The following is a 19,930-nucleotide window of genomic DNA, read 5'->3' as shown; positions in this document are numbered from 1 at the left end:
CCAAAAGGTCACCCACAGATGGTTAAACAAGTCAAATAAGCCTAAAAGTACTTCTGACTTGGTTAACAGTTGGTCAGAAAGGGCTCTGCAATTAGTCTGGTGAAGTCTTCTTTCCCTTTTTATTTCTTTCAGGCTACAAGCCTACTGGTTGGTGCCACTCCCACCTATGGTATGTTTTCCCTCTTCAGTAAATCAATCATCCTGACCCACCCAGAACTAATCCACTAGGGCTAGGCATTTCATATTCAAATTGACACCACAATTAGCTATCACAGTTTAGCAATACAGGTATAATCACTTAATTATTTGTCAGCTTCAGCTGTTTAAAAGCAATTATTGTAACACAGCATTCTATTTTGGTGTTTACTAGTCAAGTCCTGCTGTGGGAGGTGATATTCTGGATTCACCTGCCTCTCAACTAGCACTTCTGGTCTAGGTGACCTACTGATAGGGTTGCCAGGACTCTTACCCTTGAGCAGTCTATGACCCTTACTTGGTCTTGATTGCTTCACTTGTCTATATCATTAAAAAAATTAAAGAAGATGAAGGAGTGAAGGGAGGGGAAGGGGAAAGGAAAAACTATGAGAAAAGAAAAAAAAAAAGGAAATGAAATCTATGTAAATAGGGAAGTGCGGAGGGGGTGAAGGGTGCACAGGTAATGGGGAAAAAAATAAGAACCAAGATACATCATGTACAGATACAAACACCCAATGATAAATGTAAATGAATTGTATACCTAAAATGTACCAATAAAATGCACCAATAAAATTAATTTTTTAAAAAATTGAAGAGTTACAAAGGATGCCCCAGTGGATCACTTGGGTACCAGATATATTCTTCCAGCTATACCTTCACCTGTTGATCAGGGTGGATTACTCCCCACCAGTATGGTGACTCTTTCCTATGCCTGCTAATCCTCTCCTATGCCTGCTAATCTCGTGACACAAAAATCCCTAAATAACTGCTCACACTGGTAAAGTTTAGGAGATTCCAGGTATATCCCATTCTGAAGATGTTCTCCATTTGGTATTCAGATCCTCAGGGCTCAGAGTGGTAGGGATACAAATCGCAAATTCCCCCAAGTGGACAAGGCCACTCTACTTCCAATCCTCGTTTTCTGCAACCCTGTGTTTTGCTATGGAAACACAGCACCCTAAAATTATGATGGACTTAGTGACTATACTGGGTCTGGAGGATGAAACTTGTAGAGCATCTTTTCAGAGCACAAGCCTATATGTACCTTCAAAAGACCATTGCATCTCTCTGTCAGGCCCGCAGCAGCTGGGTGGTGTGAGATGTGATAGGGCCGTTGTATGTCACATATAGACACTTTTGCTCCTCCATTGCCACACAATGGTTTCCTTGATCTGATATGATGTTGTGCAGGATTCTGTGTTGGTGAATCAAACACTGTGTTTATAGGTCAATTCCAGTCAAGGTGAGTTCCTGTCCCCTCCCGAGTGGAAGAGGTTTGATATTATCATTTCTCCATGAAGTACCTGGTTGCTCCTTTAGAGGAATTGTGCCATATTGGCTGCTTACTTTGGTGTCTTTTGTTGGTAGGTTAGACATTCATTGAGTACTGGCAGTAGCTAGTTCAGTTTTGATGTGAGGAAGCCTATGCTTTTCAACCCAAACATGCCATCCCTCACTGCTACCATGAGTTCTCCATCTAGGAACCCGTTTTCCCAATAGGACAGCTCATAACACAGTGTTGTGCCTGTTACGTCTAAGTTTTTAATGCTTATAAGGTGAATACTCTCTGGTGGGCATTAACATACAATACAGAAATCTTTGCTCTTTGTACACAAGTTCATCAACACATCTTTTCTTCAGACTTCCTGTTGCCTTCTAGGTCTCTGACCAATAAGCTGAGCCATTCACCACTGGCTGTGCCATTATATATTTTTATATCAGACTTCTGCCTATCTTTTCACACAAGGTAGATGACCAGTTGCTCCACCTTAAGCTGTATCCATAAAGAGGATTTCTTCTCACTTGTGTCTCTAGAGTCCACTCCTGAGTAGGCTTTAGTGCAGCAAGAGTCTACTTTTGGACTCGACTTATATACCAAGTTGACCCATCCAGGCTCAATATCAGCTCTGCCTTCTCTTTCAGATGGTTATTGAAGACCCCCATGTTTCCATAGGGGTGAGTTGAGTGAGAGACCTAGTAGTATCATAGTAGATGGTATGGAGCTTCTGAATACTTACTTGTGCATCCTGGTACTTCTCATGCCAGATCCCAGATGGTATCAATGTGTCAATAAATTGAGGCTGGGCTTATCCAGCCTGTGACTTAGTGATCAGGCAAAACCCAGCTCATGACACCTGGTGATTTGAGGCCATATATCCCTCCACCAGAGCGTAATGATGCTCCATGAGACGATTATGAATGGTATACAGTTCTCTGCTGAGGAAAGTGCAGGATTGTCTCAGAATCCTGGGGCCTGTCCTGTGATTCTATTAGTGCTGGTCATAATCACCACAGCTATCTTTTCTCTTTCTCTGTCCCTCCAGGAGCATGGGACAATAGAGCAGCTTTGGTTGCTGAGAAGACCTGCTACAGAGCTACTTCCTCTCCTGTGCCCCACTCTAAGCTGGCTGGCTTTAATATCAGTCATTAAATGAATCACAGCAACATTCCTAAGTGTGGAATCTGAAACCAAAGACACCTACAAGTGTGCTTCACTCTTAGTGGTCAGAGTTGTAAAATGCAGTATTTGTTCTTTAGATTGAGGAATGCCCTAGACTATGGAGGGTCACTAACATGTGAGACCTCTCTCATTATTCACAGGGTAAATCTCCTCACCTCCTGTCTCACTGAGACTCCTAATGTGTCTGTCTCTTCTTTCTCCTTCCCTTTGACATGATGTCAGTGTGCCAAGTGTGGTTCTGTAAAATGTTCATATGGTTCAAGTCCCTCTGGATTACATTTGGATAGTACTGTATTCAGAAAAATTCACAGTCCTGGAAAAAGTCTATGAAAGTACATTTAGCCCTGCAAGTGAATTCACATAGGTCTTATTGTCCTTGGCCAAATCATTGGCCACGTGCCCTACACTTAAAGCTGAAAGAGTCCAAATTTGGCACAGTGGCCATATGAAGAGTACATCCAGTCAAGTCTGTGATGGGCCAGCATCATTCTTCAGTATCTTTCTGGTTTGATAGAACCTCAGCTGGTGCACTAAATGGGGATGTGTTAGGGCTTACCACCTCTGCCTCTACCTCCTTTAGTTTATAAGGGTGGCACTTAGGGAATTTTAAGAAAACATAAACATAAGGTCCTTGTCACAACTTTAAAATTATTAGTTTGAAGTCATCTAATACTTCTTACTTTTGAGAATATGACATTGAATTTGCTTTATTTGAATTTTTAAAAATTTGATTTAGATATGGGAGGGTGTGGTTTGTGGGTTCATTTGGCCCTGTATGCTCTACTAGCTCTTAGACTATAGGCCCCCAAACCAGTGTTATTACAAAGTATGCCTATTTAAATTCCATTATTGACAGGATTATAGAGCCACTGGATTCTGTGAAACAGCCATAATCTAGGATTGAAATTTTTTAATATTCTTACTGTAAGGTACCATGGTGCTACTCACACCTGGGGTAGACATGTCAACTTAACCCTTGCCCAGTAGTCTTCAAAATATTTGAACATTTTTCTCTCTATTTAGTGTTCAGCTACTGAAATCAATGGCTGTGGGTCCTTGTTTTGGAGACATGGGAATGTCACCACGGACCCTTGCTATAACACTGCAGGATTAGTTTTCCCAGGTTCTTGCCTTCTCCTTCAAATCAGTGGTTATACTTAGAAAACTGAACAGAAACAGAACAACAGGTTATGACTCTATTTTGGAGCATGATCTCTCATGTCTCTTGATCATTCATTCTTGATTTATTTTGATTGCGTTGATTGAACAATATCCCCTTTACCTAAAAATCCATGTTGCTTCTTCAGATGTCATACTGTATTAACCACTTCCATAGCTCTCTCTGTAAGTCAAGCACAATGATTACAATATTTTCCTTTCCTTTCCTTTCCTTTCCTTTCCTTTCCTTTCCTTTCCTTTCCTTTCCTTTCCTTTCCTTTCCTTTCCTTTCCTTTCCTTTCCCTTTCCTTCCCTTCCCCTTCCCTTCCTTCCTTTCTCTTTCTTTCATTCTTTCTTTTTCTTTTTCCTTTACTTTCTTTTCTTTTTTCCTTTCTTTTCCTGCCTTCCTTCTTTTGTCCCTCCTTCCTTCCTTTCACTTCCTTTCTTTCTGTGGTACTGGAGATGGAATCCTGGAGCCTTCACTTAGGGTTTTGCTAAATTGCCCAGGCTAGAATTAGATTTGTGATCCTCCTGCCTCCACCTCCCAATCTGTTGGAATTACAGGCATGTGCCAACCATGCCTGGCTGTACTATCATCTTATGATGAGGCTATCAACCTTGCTCTGAAGAGCAGCTACCTGGTTCCTATTGTTTTGGAACTCTTTAATTCAAGTTGCTATCAGACTTCTTACTCTGTAAGATACTTGCTACCTTAAGGGCTAACCTACAGAGGACAGCAGCCTCTGAGACTTTTCACAGTGATAGTGCCCTTCTTCCCAGCATATTTCTTGTTACTTTCATAAGTGCAGTGTCCTTTATGCCTCCTGAACTTTATAGTTAACTGATGGGCCTTTTTGCTCTACCTAGAATGGCAAGTCCAACATGCCTATTTCTGTGAAAATTTCAGATTTTTATTCTGTCAATCAACTCAGCCATTTCTACCTCATATAACATAGATCATTCCTTTTTTCAAGTTTTCAAAAGCTATCTTAGTGTTAGCATCATTTTCTGGGGTTGTTGATATGTCATTTGTTACCAATTTAGCTGTTAACCACTTACCAGTCTAATTATTTAAATACCAGATGACCAAAACCTGCATATTTTTCATTATTTTTATATGACAACATAACAGGAAATGTGAAAATGACAATTTTATCAAATTTATTCAGTACAAGAATGTATTGGATGGAATGACACCTGCCCGAGCGACGCTTGGAATAGTCAGTATGTGCTGCCCAAGTGATGCTCCGGGTAAACTGATAGGTGGTTAAAACCTAATCTTTATATTTAATAGATTCATAACTTATAATACTTGGGTCTAACTTATCTGTTACAGATAATCCGACACCAAGAAACTCCCTTTACCCATCTTTGCATGCTGCCCCATCCATCCTACAGCCTTTGGGCCCAGCTCCCCACACACCCTCACTCCTACTAATACAAATTGGTTAGAGCCACAGCTAGGTCTTTGGGATGTTGTTCTTTCCCTCTCTTAGCATCCTTTGTACCTTCCCTGGCTGGGTACATTAGTGTAAAAGGATTACTAGGTCATCTGAGATCCTACTGGAAAGAGTAGATGTAGTAAAACCCCAAAGCAAAGTCAAAACTGTAGACATCAGACTTTTCTCTCTCTAAGACGTGCATTACATCATGATATTACCTTGACATGAATTCATGAACCCCAGAGGAACAGAATTTTAGCAGTTTTGGCAAACTTTGTGACTTTCTCAGGTATCTGCAAGCTATGTAGCAAAATAGTCCAGGTTTGCACACAAAAAAATTGTAGTTAGCTCTACCAGCAGAAGGACATTTCCTTCAGTCTATTAGTGAACGGTAAGGTATGGTCTGTTACTTCCCATGATGTCATCCAGTCAGTAAGATCATGCAGTATATGGCATCACTAAAAGCTGTCATGATTTGTAATTTGTAACTATGTTAACGTTAATCCTATCTTTAAAAAAATTAAGCTGGGCCGAGGATGTAGCTCAGTGGCACTTGGCAAATGCAAGGTTTTCAGTTTGATGCTCAGTACCAAAAAAAAAAAGGAAAATTAAGCTACATATTTTAATTAGTCTTTTTCCCTAAGGGAACTGGGAGGGGTAGGGAAAAGGAAAGAAGGGAAAGAAAAAAATATGAGAAAAGGAAAAAATGGAAACAAAGTCTTTGCAAATAGGGAGGGGTGGAGGGGTTAAAGGGAGGGTAAGGGAATGGGGAAAAAATAAGAACCAATCTTGGTACAAGATTTAAGTCATGTAAAGGTACAAGATCCCAATGATGAATGTCATCGAATTGTATACCCAAAATGTACCAATAATAATAAAAAAACCAACAACCTGTGTAGTGAATATCATTCGCATATGATGATAATTTAAATCTGCAAGGCTATTAATTATGAGTTAATCAGATATGGAAATTAAATTCTCATGGATCAGCATTATCATAATTATACCTAGTTGCACCATTAAGAAAATACTTTCATCTAAGAAACCTCTCAGGTGTTCTAGGATTGTGATATAAACCAAATAGCTAAAAGTTTCACATACAGTTTTGTCACTGTTGAATACAGTGGTGCCTTTGTTCATGAACTTAATTTATTCTACAGTGTTGGAAAAGATAGCCAAGTTTGTGTTTGTGTGGGAAAGATGGCTGTGGTTGTGTTTGTCACCCAGTACAGAGTTTGCGAACAAAAACAAAATTTTGCCAAACATTTCCTTTTGCAAATCAAATTGTTTGCAAACAAAAGTGTTCATGAACCAAGGAACACTCTCTGTATAATATATTTTTGTTAAAATGTCTTAAAAATCAGGATAGTTATAAAAATATGAAATATAAATAATGTGACTAAAAATAGTTAACATGTAAAATAAAATATAAATCATAGCTATTGTTGGAAGTGTCTATCTTAGTTCTAAGGTCTGAGGTTAAGCTGTCTGCTTGCATGAACTCATCTGTTTCTGAAATGAAAACGACCTGGAAATCACTTCTTAGTCTCTTCATATGGTCTGACACTTTTGTGGTAACAGTGTGAATTTGTAGTGAGAATCTTGTGCTGTAATATTTTACTTTTTCCTCCAGAGAACTCAATTTATGATCGCTGGTTTGTAGCAGGACCTTCAGCTAGATGAGTGGAAAAAGTAAAAACTATCTAAGAATGATAAGACTGATCAGCTCTGAGTAACATATTGTAAATATCAACAACTCAGGATGCTCTATTGAGGAAGAGCTTGTCATTCTATAGGTGTTAGTCAGTGATACACCAGGATTGAGAGTCTGTATCAGTAATGGTGAACCTTTTAGAGCTTTCAGTGATAACAAGCAGCCTGCTGCAGCTCTCCTACCATACATAGGTTGGCCATCATGGATCTGTATGGACAATATGAGCACTCCCAAATTGCGGAGTCTTTAATTAGCACCAAAAAGTATACTACGATTAAACCGAGTAGACATGAATTTCAATTTTTCAAAGATAATTCTGATAAAGTAATTGTAAATTCATATAATGTGAAGTGCTGTCAGGAGTATGAGAACATTGTTTACTATGATTCAATTTGAAGACTATTATAATCCAATTTAGATTAATTCATGTGTTTACATTTTGAAAATCTTAAATGTTTATAACAAATTTAGTTTAAGATCCACAAACTCAGCATAGAAAATTTAGAAATTTTGGGTAAATTAGTTTTTTTTCTATGAATAAACCATAGTCTTCCCAAGACTGGAATATTAAACTAACAGTTTTTTACACTGCTTCAAAATGAAGAAAAAGGCATACTATCATACTATCCTGATTACCATGGATTCACGGTGCCAGGTAAGGGTGCAAATGTCAATGAAAAACTGGACTGAATAGTTTGCTAAAGGAAAAAATTAAATATTTATATATATTAAGAAAGGGGTACTCACTTTGGTAGCACATATACTAAAATTGGAAGAAAGGGATTAGTTCCTGATGGCTTTGCTAATTAAGGATTGAAGCTTGCACTCTGGCTAAGGCAAAATTAGTCCACAATCAGTCTATAATCGGTTAACTCTAAAGCTTTCAAAAAATTGGTCATAAAAGAATTTTCAATTAGGTTGATATGGGTGCTTACCCAGGTAACTAGAAAGTCTTGTTTACCTACCAGCTTCAGCTACCTACCAGCTTCAGCTGTTGCCTTGAAGGAGTGCAACCAGTTTGAGATCTTCTAGCAAAGTCTTGCTCAAAGTGGAAAAATTTCCCTTTACATTAGCGTGTACCAAGTCACTATCGTATTTATATTCCATGAAATACAATTAAGAGTGATATAACAATTTTACTTTACAACTTCAATCTTTTTTTTTAACAACTTCAATCTTATTTTGCCAGAAATTATGAACTTTAAATCTCAACTTATGATAAACATTAGACGTGAAATATAAAACATATAAGAGTATACATATATATATATATTTGAAAAAATCATAGGGAGCATTTGAGCTAAAATGCTTGAAGTTATTTTTTTAGATCAATATTAATGGAGGAAAATTGATGAGTCTTATTTTATAATTTCCTTGGATTTTCTCTTTGCAACCCTTTGTGATCTTTGGTTGCACTGATAGATATAGAAAGGCTTATTTGTTTAAAATTTCTAGCCAAGTGAATATCAACTCTTCTGTTGGGTAGACCTAATTCAGACAGGGAATTAGCCTGTGATCAAGAGATTCCCCACCTCGAGTCCCAGTAAAATACAAAAACAATGAACTGATTTTGGTCATTTCATATACTGTCCTTGTCTCTGGTTTCAGCCAGGGCTGTAAAGCTGAGTCCACTTGGTACATGCCCTAGATTACAGAAGAAAGAGAGGCAGCAGAGCTCTAGCTGCTCAGAACAAATCTTGTTTAAACTGTTTTCCAAAGGCTCAATGAAAAATAAATCCAAAGAACCAAAAAAAGTGACCTTGTCACTCAGAGTCATTGATATTTTAAATTCTGAAGTCAGTTAAATCCAAGCATCTGGCCTAACATCCCTGTTTTCCTCTTTGATAATGCTGAACAAAATAGCCCTTAAAAATCACATCATTTGATATTCAGTGGGGGCATCTGTTGGTACCATAATAGCAGATTGGGGCCAGCATTTAAACATGTATGATTAGGGGTCTGTTTTTTTTTTCTGCTCCGTGCGAGCCTGGCCAAAACCTGCCCATGGCAGGTGGTCTGTGGGAACTTGGTGCATGAGGGCTCCAGGGTGGGTCTATTTATGTCTCTCTATTAGATAATAGCCCTGAAGCCATGGTTGCTGTGATTCTGCCAGACTAGAATCTAAAACAAAGCACAGAGCTGATTACCAGCAGGCCTGTTTCCAAGGGACCTGCCACAATCCTGCATAAGCACCATGCCCGGTGCCCTAGTTGTGATTGGCCTTGTTGTTTGTTTCTGGTATCAGTCTGGCTGTCAGTGCCACAGTGGATTGCATCTGTTTCCTCCATGAAGCCTGTAGGCCAATATTTATTGGATGGCGCAGCTGAATACATTCCCCCTATAGCATTAAATAGAGTGCCTCTAAGACCACATTTGACACCAGTCTTTCTCAGCAAGGTGAAGTTCCTGTTGATAGGTCTTACCAATAAAAGTACTCTTTTCTGTTTACTTAAAACGTGATGTCATAGACTCCTTGAATACATTGCTGCATTTGATGAGTATAAGAACCTAGTAGTGTAGGAGAGGTTTCTATCATTATTCCCATTTTCAAATGAAGGGAGAAGTTAGAAGAATGAAGTGATTGGCCTAAGATCACCCAGCCAATAAAAAGCCATCTCTCCTTGGCTTTTATTTGACATGCAGCCATCTGGTGTATAAATTGATGGAATGGTGTTTAGGCAAGAGCAGTAGCAAACACATGGACATCAAAACTACCTAGCACCTCAGCCAGTGTGTGTCTCAGAAGCAATCCTCTGGTTGGGAGAAGGTGCATGGACAAAAGGAGGCATAGTGATGTTCATCACTTGCAGGAGAGGCATGTGTTCAAGAGACTCTGATATCAAGAAGTCTTGTTCATGGAAGTGATTATTTAAGGCCAGAACAAAATAGAAGGACTAGAGGATGAATGGTAGGGCATAGATGACTGGACCCAATTCTAGGCTGATGTCCACATGCAACAGACTGAGTGATTACAAGAGAACTAGGGTGAGTGTTGGGAAAATAAGGGAGCAGGGAGTTTCAAAGAGGAGTGATCCCAAATAGCATGCCAAGTGCTGTGGACATGTGGGGATTATGGATGCTGTCAGTGTTACTGGGGCTTCTTTTCATAATGTATTAATTGACTTTTAACTTAAAGTTATCTATAAGCATTAAGCAAGACTTATTTATCCAGTTCACACCTTTCTGTTTTCTTTTGACCACCTTATCTAAGCCCTATTTTAAGACTTTTCGTCACTGCATTTGATTGGGTTTAGATTTTACAGGTGGAGAGAAATGGCTGAGGTTCAGGAAGAAAATCTTTGAGCATTACTGTATACTTCTGTTTGGTAATTATTTAGGGACCACAGCAGCTAAAAGCACCTCTTCCATTCGTGATGGAAGAGTCATTCTGTTTGTTCATCTAAGAGGACTGGTTCTGCCATTCTGTTGCTCTCATTGCTGCTTGCTGTTGAAGAATAAGAACTAAAAGATGCTTGTTTTGAGAGCAGACATCCCCAAGGGATGATGAAAGCCAAATTTCCCACTACACTCGGACATCTCCCAGATCCTGACTTCTAGGTACTGTCTCTCTGATACTCAATTTCTCTCTTTCTGAGTTCTCAGATACTGAAGTTGTATAGAGCCTCTGAAATACATGGCAATTATATAGAACCAAGGGCGACATTTCCTTTGTATTAAAAACTATCTCATATATATATATATATATATATATATATATTTAAGAAAGGTTTTTTTGTGTGGCTTTCTTAGAGAAGTTAGTGGCATAGGAAATACCAGTGCCTCCTCTCACATTCTGGATGGTTCAGAAGTAAAAATCATCACACGGCAGAAGGTGGAGAGCACAGATCTGAATGTGGTTCTTGAAGTTCTGGTTACCACAGTGATGGGTGACAATTCATTTTATTGAACTTCTGTGGTGGGGGGCAAATGATTGCTGTGATTGAGGTGGTTTTAAAATTTTCTGTCTCTTGTCCTAATATCCCAGGGCTTCCAGCAAAAGTTCTCCTTCCACAGTAAAGAGATTGTGGCTATCAGCTGTTCCTGGTGCAAGCAGGCGGTAAGTTTGGGATGAAATAAAACAATGTGGGCTCACGTGAGATCAGAACAGACTTATGTCAATGCTTGAGTTCCTGTCTGCGAATAGAAAGTTACATTAATTGAATCTATTCCTTTTCTCAGCTAGGCTCTTTGCGGAAGAAAGATAGTAAAGCTATAGAACATTAGCATATATGATCTGGGAAAAATTCTAGAAATATACTCATCCCTTCTTTTTGAATATATTAAAGTCTAGTATCAAAGACTAGAAAATCCTCCTCTGGGACTGAATCGAGGGCTTCTTACTCCTACACTCTTATTTCCTCTCCACTAAACTGTTGAGAGCTCCCCTGGTGGTGGGAAGGGGCAACTTTAGGGACAATGCAGTAGGCACCATGAGAGATCTCTCTAGCACAGGTGGCTAGGCATCCTGGGTCTTCTGGTCTTTATGTGAGTGACTTTTTTTGTTTGTTTGAGTCAGGGTCTCTCTATGCAATTGAGTCCAGGCTTGAATTCACTATGTAACCTAGCCTGGCCTTGAACTTGTGGTAATCCTCCTGCTTTAGCCTCCTGAGTGCTGAATTATAGGCATGTGCAATTAGGCCTGGTTTGAGTGGCTTTATGGGGCTAAATATGAAGAGTGAATGCTGGTTGTTTCATCTCTAGGTTTGTGTGGTGGTGCAGTTGTCCTTATACTAATTGACATGTAGTTTTGGTTAATGATGTCCCGCAGGCACAAATATAGCTGTGACTTATTTTTATAAATAAAATGTTATTGGAACACAGCCATGCCTAAATCATTCATGTATTATCTGTGGTTGTTTTTGCATTTATGGATTGTCTATGGCTACTTTCTTGCTGCATTGGGTGAGTTGGGTGATTGAAACATAGACGAATGGACACACAAGCTTAAAATAATTACTATGAGGTCTTTATAGAAAATGTTTGCCAACCTCTTTTGAATGATCATGTGACTTGGGACATATCACTCCTTCCTTGCATAGAGGACCTGAAGACAAACGGCTGTAGTGTTTTTGCTAGATTAAGGATTTGTGGGTAACCTCATCCTTCCACAAAAATCAGATTGAACTTGCTTTACAGGCCAGCAACATCTAATTTGAAATATTGGAAGATGATACTTTTGGTCATCAAAACCATTTGCATTATGGCAATTCCATTGTAATAATCTTGCTAGCATAATTTTCTTTGGCTGACCTCACATGTCAGAAGAACCTTCTGTCACTATGAAGCTTTGTGATTGCTGTGTCACCATCCTGGCACATTTTGTGTTCTTGATATTTCCTTCTCCTTTCAGTTCCTTGTCATATACATGACCTTTTTGTGTTCAAGAGCATATTCTGAGCTTTAGTGATCTCTGTCTTGATGACAGTATTTCCATTTGTGGAAGAAGGAGCTTATCGGGTGTCTGGGGTCCCTAATGCTATCCAAGATCTGGCAAGACCCCACTTAGGGGACAACATCATGGCCAGGTGTGCTCAGATAGGCTGTGTCTCCTCCTGTGTGTAGCTATCAAGCTGGGATGAGATGGTTTATCCAGGATCTGTTACTATGGAAACAGCCTCACTTTAAGGTAAACATGTGTGTTCTCTTCATTAATTTGTAGTCCAACTGAATCTATAAAGACTGAACTTGGCCATTGGTCAGTTCCATGTATCTTTGTATTTCTCAGCTTTCCACATTATAGAGGGTGATTTTGCAAGGATTATAAATACAAAATATTTTGACTCAAATTACAGTGCAAAATAAATTGTATATTTTACAGTGTTGGTAATCCCTCCTAAGATATTTGATGTCAAACAAACCAGTAAGTGACCCTCTGTGGTAGAGGGCAATGAACCTTGGGCTGAGAGTTGGATTTACTGTACTTAGGTCCTGCTGCCATCATTTAAAACATAACAGTCTTGAATTTACCTCTTAGTCCATAGATTAGTCCAACTATAAGTTGAGAGAACCAACTAAGGCAATCTCAGAGATCCTTACTATTTTAGAAATACAGTGGTCATGTATTTGAGGGTTTATTTCAACTTCTAAAAAAATGTAAAGAATGCATTGAAATTTTCTCTGGTATACTTAATTGTTTGCAGATCACAAATAGCTGGTAGCAGGGAGGGTTATTAATTATTTTATCACTTAGTTTTTTAATTTAATTGGCTGATTAGTAATTAGCCACTGGATCACAGCAGATCTTGAAGATATGCAGAAATGAAAACAAAGTCTCTCTGATGTTTTGCAATAAAATTAGAGTGGCCATATTTGCAAGTTTTCCTGAGATAGCCCTAATTATTGTCTGTTGCTCCAATATTATTATTATCAGTGATCTCTTTCATTCTTAAATTGTTCTAGTTTGGGAATTTAGCTCAGTGGTGCCATCCCTGCCTAGCAAGCTTAAGGTCTTGAGTTTGATCCCCGGCACTGAGAAAAAAAGGGAAGGAAGGAAGGAAAGAAGGAAAGGGAAGGAAGGAATGAAGGAAGGAATTGAGTGCATAATAAATTGCATCTATTCATTTCAAAAAATTGTTTCAATTAAAATGATAAATTATTTGGCATAAGTATAATTCAAACAGAAACTGGTGTTTAATTTTTAAAAAAATCATTGTGATTAAAATTTACGTCCCCTAATTATTGCATAATGTTGATTTTATGTTTATTAGAAAATAAATGTTACTGCACATCACTATCCCTTTATAATCAAAAGAAGATTGAAAATGTGATTGGCCTACAGTCACCAGTTCAAGTTTTGCAGCTGGGGTGTACAGTTAAGCCCCTCATACTGAGGTATTGTTATGATCACTGGTCTACATTTACTTCCTTCCTTTCAAAAACAAAAAGTACTTTAGGTTTGCCAAGTATAATAGGGCCACTGTACTTTTAAGGGGTCAAGAGGAACCCACAGAAGCAATCTCCTTGTATTTTGTTACCTCAGGGATTAATGAGTTCCAGAAGAGACATCCTGTCTCTTTCCTGGCAACTCTAAACTGGAAAGAGGCTGGGAGTATTTACATCTCTGACAGAAAAAGGACAGGCAGAGAGCAGGCATTGTCTTTCTGCTTTTCTTTATTTTTTTCCTCCACATTATTCTTAATCATCAGAGTCTCTGACCAGCGTTAGGTCAAGGGAAACATTTGAGTACAAAGTTAGGATTACTAGAACCTTCTAAGACTCTAACACCTTTATGTAAATATCCTACTAAAAGGTTAGAAAGTTTTGACAGGCCTTGTCCTGCTAAGTTGATTTCTTATTAACCACTGTGGTAAGTACTTATGCTGGAATGAATTGGGAATCTGGTCTCTAGGTTCCTGGGGCTAGTTGGACGGTGACGAGGATCATGTGTCTGTAGCGTATGTATGTGTGTGTTTGTGCATGCACAGACTTAAGTGTGAACTTGCTCCTTCTCACTCCATTTCTGGCCAGAATTGCTTCTTAGCCTGTTTTTCTCTTCAGTTTCACAATAAGGTGACCTGCTTCATGCTGCATCACATTGAGGAACCCTGCTCCCTGGGGGCCCATGCTGCTGTTATTGTCCCACCCACGTGGATCATTAAGGTGAAGAAACCTCAGGTAACTCCCAGGACTTTCATGCTGTGGGGCCAGTGCAGAGAAAAATCAACTGTTGCTACTTGCTTTTCTCCCCTTGACTAGATTCTGGATTCCTGCAACCTCTGTTCACTCATCCTGTAGGTCCCATGTTTGCTTCCAGTTTCATTGCATTGACCCATTACTTGACTTCTTTGGGCTCTCTTAAGGGACCAGCAGCCCCACCCTCATGAAGGCAGAGTTCCTGAGCAAGAATGTCTCCTCCTCATCATGTGCTAATGATATTCTCTTTGACAGCAGCTCGCCTGAATTTCACTGAGTGCCAGTGGAGGGTACCGCTGAATCTTCTGCAACTCTCTTCTCTTCCAGCCTAGGCATTCCCAGGGAATCTGTTGAGGGGTGCCTGTGCCAGCTTCTAGACTTCTACCATTTGGGCCCTGAAAGGCAGACTGTGAGGCATGACCTTCTTACACACAAAAGGCTTGCCTGGAGAAAAACACTCTTTGCTTAAGGCAAAGTAGAATTTGTTCTCATAGCATCTACTTTCGTTGTGTATTCTTGTCAGTGTTCTTTCAGTCCTGATGAGTTTCGGCTTTGTTGTGCTGGGAACCATGTTGGTTTCTAGACAAGGTCATCCTCTTCAACAGAAAATGTTTCTTCCTGACATGATACATTCCAGACAGTGAGGCCCAAACTAAGGGATGGCAGACTTTTAGTGCTACAAGCAGAGAGACTGCATTTCCCCTGGGATGCAGGAAGCCCTAAGGAATGTAATACGGTATCGTTAGAAGATGTGGTGGCCCCACTTCCTGTGATCTCCAAAGTCATCATGCAACTTATTTTCATTGACTCTGTTTTATTTAAAAACTAATGAATCAGGGGTACTGTTTTGCTTGTGTTTCATGTAAAGTTTACCCTCTGTTGATGAGTAATGTTTAGGAATATCTTTCCCAAGTTATAATCTGTGGAAGCCACTGGGAGAGTTTTTCCGGAAGCAAGTGCAATATCTGCATGTTAGAAGTGGGGAGTCAAGTCCTTCACTTTACATTTTGGAATCAAATGCCAGGATATGTTAAATAAGTTGCCCAAGCCAATTATATATACATACTGCTGTCTGATATTCAAGTGTGATGAATTCCAATTTTTATTTTTACATCTCTTTAACATATCTACTTCGTTTTCATTTTTTGTGTGATTTAGTGACCTCTTTGAGGCTTCATATCATATATTCATTCAGTTAAATAAACACCTATTTGTTGAAAACTTACAGTGTATCAGAAAATCTTCTAGATATTGTGATACAATACAGGATTCTTGCTCTGAAGAACTCTGGAGTTATCTTAAGTGTTGGGGGAGCTTCAGGAGGAGGTGGATTTTATTTGTTTTTTAAAAAGATGGGTGGAATTTAGGTCATTGAAGAAAGGAAAGAGTAGCAGGTAAGATAGGAGCCTAAGCAAAAGCACTGTGTCCAAAATTGCATAAATGAGCCAGTGAGATTAGTTGGCTGAAATAAAAGGCATGAAGAGATGCTTCTAGGAGAAGAGTAGGAGGCTGCTGAGGACTGACTGTGGAGCGATTGTGATGTGCAAGGACTTTATTCTGGGGAGAGGGTTTCTGTACATGCAAAGGAGTAAAAGGAAAAATAGTATTGTAGATGAAAAACTAGTAAGTGTGGGGGATGACTTAGTGGTATGGAGTTTTGAAAGACTTGAAATAGCACAGTTAGGAAAAATTAGAAGATGAGTCCACTCGGCAGAGAAATGTAGTTTACTTTCCTAAAATTAAAAGAAAAACTTTTTTGTTGTGGAAATTTTCAATGAAATGAAAAACATTCTGTTAAATTCTTCTGTAACAATCAGTTTTTCTGCCATTCTTGTTTCATTTATTTTCTGCCACACCATATTTTCTCTTTCTTTTGATTGAACTTTGTTTTGAGATTCATGCGCATCTGTAAGAAATAGTTTAGAAAAATCCTTTGTACCCTTGATACAGTGTCCCTTCATAATTAGATCTGGCAGTACGATATCATTACCAGGGTGGTGGACAGCTTCCTCCCCACCAAGACCCCTCCCTCACCAGGACCTTTTCATAACCACATTCATTTTCCTCCTAGCCTTACCCATGTACCTTCTCTTCCTGGAGAAAGAACTCCCCTCACTTTGTTTTCTTTTGCAAGAGTATTTTGAAGCAGATCCTAGCATGTAATTTAATCTATAAATATTTCACTTCTCTAAAATATATTTTAAGAAGATAATAATATACCTTTGCTTCACCCATCGAAATGCATTATTCTTTAAAATTTTGCTGATTGATATCTTTCTTACAGTTAACTTTTTCAAATCAAAATCCAAAGTCTCAAACTGCCTTTTGTTGACTATACCTTAAGTCTCTTTTAAATTTATAATACCTTCTCCAATTTCTCATGTCATATACATGTTGAACAATTGGGGTCATTTCTGCTGTAGAACTTGCTATATTTTGATTTTTGTCTGATTGCAGGAATATCATGTTTTAAAATGATTTTCCTTATTATTGATATTTCATGTAAACTAATATTTATACAGTGACTCACATTCAGGTTCAACTTTGGTAAAAGGAATGCATAGGCAGTGCTGTGTATTTATATGTTCCTATCAAAGGAACATAATATTGAGGTATTTCACTATTAGTGATGTCATAATTAATCAGTAGGATTGGGAACTATCATCCTAATCCATCTGTCATAGCCTTTCACCTATTTTGTTATCCATTAAGAATTGCTTCCAAAATCTGTTATTTCATAATAGTAACCAAAGGGTTGTTTTCCAGTATTTATTCTTTTTCTCCTTCTTTAGTGATGATTTTTCTATAAAGAGGTCTTTCCCTTGTTACTAACAAATACATGGCAAATGTTTGAGCAATCACCTTTAGTGGTTAATTTTCATAATAATATGTTGATGCCTTAGCAATATTTAAGAATTGTTGTGGCTGTTTTTACAGAGTATCATTATAGACTTACACAGTTCTTATGTAGACGAATACACATGCATGCACACACACACACAATGTATTTCAATCTATTGTCATTATTCTTCTTATATTCGGTTTCCTTCATCTTTGGTCAGTTGTATCCTCTTCCTGGTGGCTTCTGTCTCCTACCATGAATTGGAGAGGTTTCGGTAGCTTCTTTGGTTTTATGACTGACATCATGCCCGTAATCATCTTAGGCATTTCATGTCCATATCTGGAATCATCAATGTCTCTAAAGAATCTTGGTTATTTTTAATAGGAGATGGTATTTACAGTTTACAGTCTGAAAGCAAGAGTTCAGATTTGTTATTCAAAATTCACTTTTTCCTTTTGTGATTCAGATTATAAAAATAAGGAGAATGAAAGCTAACATTTATCAAATGCATCAGAAAATACTTATCATCATAGTACCCTATAAGCAGGTATCCTATTATTTCAATTCTATGGCTAAGGAAGTGAGGCACAGAGAAGTCAAATACGTTACCCAGGACCATATACTTATGAAATAGTTTGAGATAGGTTGGAAACTAGGACTAGTGATTTTGGAAATCAGGTTATTAATGATATTCCATACTGCCTCACTAGATTACTGAATCAAATATTTTTAAATATTTTGATGATCTTTCTTGCTGTGGGCTCCAAAGCTGTTATGCAAGTTAATCAGTGAACTATATTCTACTGAAAAGCTGGTATGTGATGAGTTGGGGAGAGGATGGTGTAAGTGTGTAAGAGCTCTAGCTTTGGAGGCCACCACTGCCTAGGTCCTTAACCTTGCTCTGCCAGTAACCTTGTTACTAATTTATGTAACACTGAACAACTTAAGTCCTTCTGTTTTAGTTTATTGCACTCAAAATGTAAATAATACTAGTACCTAATTCATAATGCACATAGAACAGCACCTGGTTCATTTTAAATACTCAATAAAGGTTACCTCTTATTATTAGTTTCTGTTGACTTTGAGGAGTACAGGGTATTAAAGTGAAGACATAGGATGTGTAATCAAAATGTACAGTGAATGTTTAAAATTTAAAAAATTTTTCAATAAATGATACTTTGTCATTAATTCCTTCAAAATACGCCTCTTCCCATTATAAACACATGTATCATTCTTATCACTTTCTGATTTTGTTTTTTTTTTGGTACCAGGGATCGAACTCGGGTCCTTGCACTTGCGCAGCAGGCAGCGAAACCACTGAGCTAAATCTCTGGGCTCTTATCACTTTCTGAAGCAGTTCTGGAAGTCCTCTTTTGTGAGTGCCTTTAAGTTGTGCCATTGTAGCTGCCTGGATATCCTAAGTTGTTTCAAAATGTTTACCTTTCAGGATCATTTTGACTTTGTGGAAGAGCCAGAAGTCACATGATACCAGATTCAATGAATAAGGTAGATGAGGACATACAGAAATTAATGTTTCCATAAGTCTGCTTTTCTGCTGCTGTCACTTAGCAGCAGCATTCACCATATTTTCCATTATGTGGTTTGAAGAAATTTACAAAAGAAGGCTTCCAGAATTGTTTCAGAAAGTGGCAAGAATGATTGGATAAATTTGATCCAAATGGGGAGTATTTTGACGGGAATTAATGGCAAAGTGTCTCTTTACTGAAATAATTTTTAAAATTTATAAATTAACTGTATGTTTTGATCACACCTTGTCTGTCTTCAGTTTGACACCCTGTACTCAATTTGTCTTTTACTTTTCTGTAATACATTTTTAATGTAAACATTCATTGTATATATTTTGATCACACTTTCACACCACAGTGAATAAAAATATTGGACACAGGTCTGTATGTAGGTCTGTACAGAAGTTATTGATCTCTGAGCCATTAGTATTGAATTGAAAGAGGATGGTAAGAGGATGAGATTTCAGTGGAGAAGGTATAAAGACAGGAGAGTAAGGGGTGTGGCCTGAGATTTGCTGTGTTCCCAGAGTGCTTTGAGGTACTGTAACTGTTGTGTTTTACACTGCAGTGGAATTGTTTCCTAGCATGTTGCCAATGCTATGGAAAGAGTCAAGGCCTTTTAATTTATTGAGTGAAGGATGGAAGAATATTGAATCCTCATCTACATGCATAAAATAAAAGAAGAGAATCTTGAAAAATTGGAACTATGATAGATAGTTTTATTATTAAAAATGGGAAGAAAAATAGGGTGGCCATGAATGTTGAATTATATAGTTATTAAAAAATAATAGGGATGGAATGAAGTCTTTGGGATAGGGATAAGATCATGTTTGATAATCAAAACTATAGTGTGTCAAATGTGGACCACAGGTTGCAAGTCATTAGCAATGCCTTGGAGGCAGTCATATCAGATAATTCATTTGAGATATTTGGAAGTATATTTAAAAAGAGGATTTAGAA

At 38.2% G+C, this 19,930-nt stretch overlaps 1 protein-coding gene across 19 annotated transcripts in view; it reads left to right on the top strand.

The window, feature by feature from the left end:
* Dgki (diacylglycerol kinase iota) overlaps nucleotides 1-19,930 on the top strand; it is a 460,530-nt gene that overhangs the window by 212,363 nt on the left and 228,237 nt on the right. For 17 of the 19 annotated variants that reach the window (XR_015449207.1, XR_015449206.1, XR_015449210.1 and 14 more), the window contains exons 7-8: nucleotides 10,956-11,027; nucleotides 14,468-14,584. Coding sequence is in view for 14 of the 19 variants with exons in the window: in XM_021263648.2 (XP_021119307.1) it covers nucleotides 10,956-11,027; nucleotides 14,468-14,584 (189 nt within the window). In the remaining 5 variants the exon portion in view is untranslated. The remainder of the gene's footprint in view (nucleotides 1-10,955; nucleotides 11,028-14,467; nucleotides 14,585-19,930) is intronic. The other 2 variants (XM_087206300.1, XM_087206299.1) reach the window with 1 other exon arrangement.

The sequence above is a fragment of the Heterocephalus glaber genome, unplaced genomic scaffold, assembly GCF_053883595.1.
Source record: "Heterocephalus glaber isolate CG9 unplaced genomic scaffold, H.glaber_assembly_v1.0 deba00000621, whole genome shotgun sequence".
Lineage (NCBI taxonomy): Eukaryota > Metazoa > Chordata > Mammalia > Rodentia > Bathyergidae > Heterocephalus > Heterocephalus glaber.
This window is presented reverse-complemented; position numbering and strand designations above follow the sequence as displayed.